The 7,616-nt window shown below is 41.4% G+C and overlaps 1 protein-coding gene across 1 annotated transcript; it reads right to left on the minus strand.

Moving 5' to 3' along the window:
• Positions 1–3,510, minus strand: CIMIP1 (ciliary microtubule inner protein 1). The gene is given in 4 exon segments (XM_068207991.1): positions 1–201; positions 2,017–2,115; positions 2,824–2,905; positions 3,451–3,510. Coding segments are annotated over 4 exon segments (351 nt in total). The 5' UTR covers positions 3,489–3,510; the 3' UTR covers positions 1–69.
• Positions 3,511–7,616: the final 4,106 nt, after the last annotated feature.

Below are 7,616 nucleotides of genomic sequence, written 5' to 3' on the forward strand. Positions count from 1 at the left end.
TTTCCTTAGGAATGCAGATGGATCTTTGTGCCTCTTTATTTCATAATGTCACTCTGAGGGCTCACATGGTCACTTCATACTACAGACAGCTCCTTTGCAGCTTTGGATTTGATAATCATGTTCAAGTGCCAGTGCTGGAACACCTGATCTCCAGCCAATAAATCCCTGGGTAGTTTTAGGTACTGGAGGAGATGGAAGCACCTAAAATCAAAGTAACATGTCAAACTGAATGATGAAAAGGTTTTTGGTTGAAGTTTCTATCATGCAACGTTGTCTTTTGTGCTCTAAAACCAACAATCAAATCATTGTTTAGTACTGTATATTGGAATGATTTTTCCCAAGTTTCGTTCAATACTAGGGCTTTAATTGCTTAACATTATTAGAATTCTTTTTATTATTATTATGTATAGAAAAAGCTCAAGCCAAAGATAATCATCATCATCTTTAATTAACTTCTGTAAACAGGAGAAATAGTGTTTCCTCCTTGCTGTAATATATTTGGTAACAATGCAGCTATGGAATAATAATTTTAAATCCAAATGCCAAAGAAATTACTGACCAAGCTGGCTTTTATATCAAGAACTACTTATTCATTCTACCTTCCTTCTACTTTAAAAGATGGGTGAGCAGCAAGTTAATCTGCAACTAATCTAGCTAAAAAGGAAACAAAACAAAAGCCAACAGACTCTGTTCAGTGACTGCTGTGCTTACTTTGGCTGAATCATCTCAACTGGGCACGTTCTATCATTTCAGCATCTGGGGACTTAGCAGAGAAATACACAGCAGGAGAACAATGTTTCAGTTCTTTTGCCAGAGTTGCTTCACTTTGTTCTTTGGCCAAGATTAGAAAATGTTTATGATATTTAGGTGGAGCAGTTCCTCAGAAAAGATAATTTTTATGGCCAAAAGTGCCACCCACTGAGCAGGATAATGAAGGAAATCATGTCCCACTTTCGGTCTGGGGGAGGGGACTATGCAGAAGCTTTTATTAGTCTAACCTAGAGAGAACACATTTGAGTGTTACCACAAGGTAAATGTGCAGAAAGACAGTTCTGAAAAGGATGTATGAAACTTCACTCTGAATATGTAAAGGGTGACCTAAATCACAGCTAACCCTTCTCTTCCTCCCAGTTCTGAGGTGAAATGGAAACTCTGTTCCAACGGGCTCTGCTCGCTTGTGGAGCAGCTGATAACTGCAGGATTTGTTAAAGCACCAGCACCCTCACAGGGCTGGGACTCGACAGAAACTGCAACTGGACTGAGATTGCAGGTTTGGGACAAAACTGAGGAACAAGTAGCAGTAATGGCACAAATTATGCCATTTCATTTCTTTAACACAGCACTAGCACTAGCTCTTAAATAGCACTTTACTCAGCACTAGCTCTTAATTTTCATTTTAATTTAATCTCAATAAAAGCTTTTACTACTTCCTTACCTTATCTCCCCACCCTTGGATTCCTTTGAAAGAAAGCTAGTTCAGCAGTAAGAACTTCCAATCTCCTTTATTGGACTAACCTTCCTTTTCATTAGCATATTCTCTTCCCCTTTTGTAAGTTCCTCTCCCAATGTCACGGTTTTAGCTGCCTGTGGACTCACCCTATTCACTGGTGATCCTGACACACTGTATTTATAAATTAAACCATCGGTCACATTCTACTCTCCAGCTGTTTAACAGCTTTAAGGCTCTGAATATAGACATAAATCATATAAAAGAAAATAACTATGACTTGGCTTATTAGAACTGGCTTCTTATTAATTTGTGGTACTGGAGAGGACAGTGGTATTGTCTCTGACAAAAAGCAGACTCTTAAATAAAGGTAGAAAAATTAAAACATATCCAAAGGGCAATTCCTTGTCTTAAACAAATGCTTTTAAACCATAGTTTGGCTTTCAAATGCAGTCTACTTTGACCTTTAGTTAAAGACCCCCCTCTGTAAGACAACTGGTTTTCAGAGCTTGTGTGGTTTCTTAAAACAGATGTTGCTGTATTGCAATTTTAAAACCTAATTTTCTAACCTTAATGTATTTTTCCACAGGTGTCACAGGTCAAACCTGCAGGTGATCTGGAAGCTGTAGCTTGGGCTTCGCAGCTTCTTTCTTTTCATCTCCAAGCAACTAAAACCAAAACATATTTAAAAACTGGACTCCTTATCTTTGGAAATATACTATAATATGTGATATCCACACCATTCCCCTCATTGCTGCATATGAACTTCCTGTTCTTTCCACCTCAAGCAGGATTACTTATTTCAGCGCTATGGAAATTACTGGATTTTTCTTTGTTCCAGAAGACATGCAAACTACATTTATAACTCTGCTGGGGCTGCATCAATCCTGTTCTTCAGCAATGAAATACTGTGATTCCAAATGTAATATCATGTGCTACTGTATTCTAACATCTAAACATCACCGAGAAGAGACATCGCTCCAAATATTTTCATTTGTTGTAGATTCCCCCACTGACAATTTAATTAGCTGGAACCTTTTCCCCTAGATTTTTAAAATAAAGACAAAGGGGAAATATTTTCCTGTCAGTGTGCATCTAGTACTTGTTGGCACTATTAGGAGTCATGCTTCTCAAGAGAAATATATCAGAATATGCACAGCATATAAATTAGTACTTGATGTATTTTATTCAGAAGAAAACTGAATATTTGAACCATTTCAAAAGTAGGGCAGTTGCTACCTTGGATGCCAGCGTAGTAAAGCATACTCAGTACACTTCTAGTCTTCTGTGCTCTCATAATTTTGTGTCCAAATAAATTTGTGCACAAGTAGATTTCGTGTTGCTTGTAAGCCATATTATATGCCATTCAATTTTACCTCTTCAAGAGGTGTTTTCAAAAATCCCCATTTATCAGCCCATCTCTTTGCAGCATCTCCTTCCCTTTCAACATGCTTCTTCCTGAAACCAACACAAAATATTCAAGATTACTTCGAAAACTTTCATTAAAAAAAAAAAAAACCCAACACACCAACCCAGCTATTGATGTCACAAAGCACAGCACTTAAGCTGGAATCTTTAAACTTCCATCTCAAAACAGCAAGTTTATGTACAAATTACCATTATCTGACTCAGAGCTAATGGGAAAATACTTTCCAGAGGTTTAAAACACTGCATGTGAACAGTGAACACTGCATGCAAACACTGTTTTTACACATGTAAACGCTTTTAAATCATGTTAAGAAGCGGAGGAGGTTGAAAAGTAAGCACCAATGTCGTTTCACATATAGTTTCATTTACTGCGCTGACTGACGAGATGCCCCGACCCCACGCGCGGCGGGGAAGGAGGGGTGCACTGGAGCCAGCTCTAAAATCCCTGGCTTTTTTACCACGGCACGCTTCACCCAGCGCACACACACGAGAACTCTCTGAGCGCGGAGCTGCGGGCCGGGAGGGGAAGGTGGACGGCAGCAGCGGCAGAGCAGCCGCGGCGGCCGGGCAGTTACCAGCAGCTGTCCTTCGCGATGAAGTTGGTGGGCTCCATCGGGCCGGGGCCAGCGCAGCCCCGCCGGGGCCCGGGCTCGGCCGCTCGGGCGTTGCGGGGCAACGGCGGCGGGCGGGGCGGGCACGCCTGTGGGCGGGCACACGATGGCGGGAAGGCGGTCAAAGACGTGTTGGGGGGTGCCCACACGCGCTCCGAGGGGAAGGACCCCCTTGTGTCGTCCTTTGGGAGCTCTCCGGTGGCACCGCAGCCATGTCTCGGGGGGAAAACGCAGAATAATTCCCGCTCGCTGCTTTCTCGAGGGCCCTCAGGCGGGCAGGAGATGGCGGCGGCGGGGGGGAGCCCGGGCGGGCGGCACTCGTGTGGGCGGGCCAAGATGGCGGAGGGGCGGGCCCAAGGTAGCGGCAGCGGTGTGGGAGAAGCCGTGAGGGAAATTAACGGCGGCCGGTGCCCGCACGGACTCGGCGGGGAAGGATTGCCTTCTCTTGTGTTTTGGAAGCTCTCAGGTGGCACCGCAGCCATTTCTCCCGGGAACAAAAGCAAAACATTCCCGCTCCTTGCGCTCTTGACGCCCCTCAGGAGGCCTGGGGAAGTGCTCGATAATTTTTTTTTTTTGTGTGTCTTTAAATGAAAGAAAAACACAGTTGGGTTAAGGTGGTTGAAAGCTTCTTTTTAACCTGCTGTCCTGTTCTGAGTTCCTCTTGCTACACACCAAAATTGTTTTTTGATAATTTCATCAGGAAACAACACCAGTCCTGTGACAGAGTGTCTGTCTGATCTCTTTTTCTAACAAATGGCCTTTACAAGCTGCCTGCCTATGACAGCAGTTCTGAGAAAAATCTCAACATATTTTATGGCTTCCACGTGAGAACCCAGAATATATTTACAGCTTGTAAAGGGTTCATTGTGTTCCAATATATTAATTTTCTTGGTAATTTTATTTTCTTGCATTTGCTGGATAAAATATTTCAACAATGACTGGAGCCAACTGGCTCTTTGCCCTCGTGGGTTTGAATGGTTCCCCGACCTCTTTTGTGTTGTCTGGAACTGACTTGTGTAAACACCCTGGAAATAGTTAATGGGACTCTCACACTACTGCGCACTTATTATCCTCATTAGAAAATAAATGCAGAAAGGTTTCGACTTCAGCTGAGTGGTTTAGAGGCAGTGTGTTTGAATGTTTAATTACTAGACTTCTTAAAAAAAGTCCGAAGTACCTAAAGCACTTAAATATTTGAATACAAGAAGACTATATACATTTATTAGTTGTTTTAGAAATACTAAGAACCTCTGTTTGAGTAAGAGGAGAATAAAAATGCCTTCTGTAGTTCTAAAATAGCAATAAATACTGTTCTTCTGGGTGTCTGAAAATCGTTAAAGTACCAACAAATGGAATATTTCACTTACACACCATTTCTTGATTCTCTAATTGATAATTAGGCTCGCAATTAAATCATCTGGGTCTCCTATCACACCCATAAATGCTTACTCATTGTCGTACTTAATTAACTCCTGCTGCTTTGTCACGTTTATCTCAGGAGTTTTCTTATTGCTTTGATGCTTTCCTTGAAAAAGATAATTTGTTAATGAAACAATCAGATCTGTAGTTTACTGTGTCAGGGCTCAAAGTGCACCAGCATTTGTCAAGAGAGACAAAACTTCTTACACTAGCACCGTGGAAATGGTTAGAAATGAGACGCTTGCCTCAGCCAGTATATCAGGCAGCAATTAAATTTATTAATGAATATGGTAGCGTGTGAGCAAAGGCAGCGCTGGGTGCAGTGGTGGGGGTTTTCCCCTCCGACTGCACACCGATTTGCTGGTGTTTATTGATCATATTGATGCATGTTCATAAGCTTTTCCCAGTAGTTTCTATTTCCCATTTCCTGTGTGAGCTTTCCACAGTTTCTATTTCCCAATTCTACGCGAGCTTTCGGCAGTTTCCATTTCTACCTTTTAAAGTCACAATTCTATACTTTAGGATCGTAAATCTACGTTCCTTTCCAATTTCTATACTCTATTGTGTACATCCCAGGATGTGTGTCCAGATGGTGGGGTCCAGCTTCTATTTTCTAGGATCATTAATCTATGGTAGTGATGTCCAACTTCCCTTTTCGCAATCATTAATCAGCAACCTTGATGTCCATCTTCCTTCTCCAGGAGCTTGGGATAGGGTCACTTCCCTTTCTGTTTAAATCCTTTATACATTCTAAAGCTACAGTTTAAAACCTTAATACTAAGCAACATTCTAAAGTTATAATTCAAAAGTTCTTATTGCAAAACAGCTTAAGACTTATAATTGTTAACTGCAACCAAAAGATTGGTTCAAAAGCCTTCTTCCAAGCTTTCCTCGGTTGTTTATTAGAACCCATCTTTATAACTGTCCCGTGGCCATGTTCCACACACTTCATAGCCACAACTACGCAGGTTGCCTTTATTTACCTGACACGAAACACAACTTAGTATTTCACAAAATGGAACTTTGTCGCGTTCAAGTTCCGCGTGTGCCCAGTGAGTCCCAAACATTCCTGCGGTGCTTTGGCTTTTGCTGGGTGTCTGGCAGCAATGTGGGGGCAGCTGGCAGCACTCTGCCTGCGCTGTTGGGCTGGAAAAGTGGAGCAAATGCCCTCCACTGATGGCAGATAACAGCAGAGAGGGAGGGAGAGCGAAGATGTCCCTAAGGAAACTTGGCAGTGGGGTACACCAGTGTGTGTTCTCTGTGTTTCTCAAGGCCTGCACCTCACGCTCAGGACTGCCATCTTCACATGTAAAATTTGAAGAGCGGCTTTGTTGCTTTCTTTGAGCTGCACTAATCTGGTGTCTTCTCCTCCACATCAGCAATGTCAGAACCTCTGAAAGTGAAGCTCTCTGCTGAGGTGTTTATATATCCATTTATAGGACCGTGTGTAAGTGTGCTTAGGCTTTTGCATTGAAGATGTTTACAAAAAAATATTAGTTAGTACTGGCAGTTTTGTGTTTCCTGCTCCACAGTTTGCAATGTGAGGTGTGGAAGTCTAAAAGAGGAGTATTTGAGCATAACTTTGGTGTCTTTTTGTAATGTTTTTACATAATATTTCAGATGTAGGCAGCCCGAGACTGCCTTGTTATGATTACTGTGATTTAAGTAATGAAATCCCATTGACACAGACTGGTTGCATGTAAAAAAGCCCTGCTAGTCTATCACATCAAGAACATGTTAATTGGAGTTCCTGAATTTCCATTTATGAACGTAATCCAACAGCCTGGTTAGGATCATTATATGTTGTGGCAAAATTTAGAACTCTCATCTTACTGTGGCTGTAATTATCCAGTGTCTTTTGAAACAGTGAGGGCATGTTTGTTTTCCCAATGATAATATATTCCTTTTTTTATCCATAAAATGGCACTTACAGCTACAGCTTTATGCAGATTTCTGTGCTTGAAAAATTCAATAATTCCTGGAATTTTATTTGGTTTTGAGCAGACTCATTCCTTTTTATTCAAACTAAAGATTTACATGAGAGACTGCTTTACAGTAAACCTGATGGATACGCTTATATTTCTGTTGTTCTGGGTGGAAGAAGTATACATGCCCTCCAAACAAAATTATTTGTTCTATGGACATAGAGACCTTTGTCACTTTCCAAGTGGAGAAGGTGTTTCCATTAAAACCTCTGAGTCCCAGGCACTGTCTCAGAGCACAGCTCCCCAGTTCTGGTTGCAGAGAGCTTGCAAATGCTGCCCTGATGAAGTTTCAAATAATACGGCCACCACTTGTAGCCTCTGGAGAAATTTCTTGTAAATGACCATGTGCAACACTTAACAGAACTCTCCTGCTGGCATGAGAACTACCTAGGCACCATTTGAATTAAAGATGAAGAAGAAAGACACAATTTTAAATTTTGTTGCATTGTATAAGTTGAAATCAAACTCTTCATGGTCTTTGAAAGTATTTTTTTGTTTCAATACAGCTCATGCTTCAAATCAGAAAGCATCTCCTTTTCTCCTTTTGCCTGAAAGGCAGGGGGTCTGGGACATTTTAATAGCTTTCATAGCCTACTCTGCAAATATATTATTGCTGCACAATAGTTTCTTTGCATGAGAATTGCTTAAATGATTCAAAAAGGATTGGAAAATATATTTCAAGTTTTAATTTTATGCACAGAACATTAATGAGCAGTGCCCCTTAGA

This window comes from Anomalospiza imberbis, chromosome 17, assembly GCF_031753505.1.
Source record: "Anomalospiza imberbis isolate Cuckoo-Finch-1a 21T00152 chromosome 17, ASM3175350v1, whole genome shotgun sequence".
In the NCBI taxonomy this organism is placed as follows: Eukaryota; Metazoa; Chordata; class Aves; order Passeriformes; family Viduidae; genus Anomalospiza; species Anomalospiza imberbis.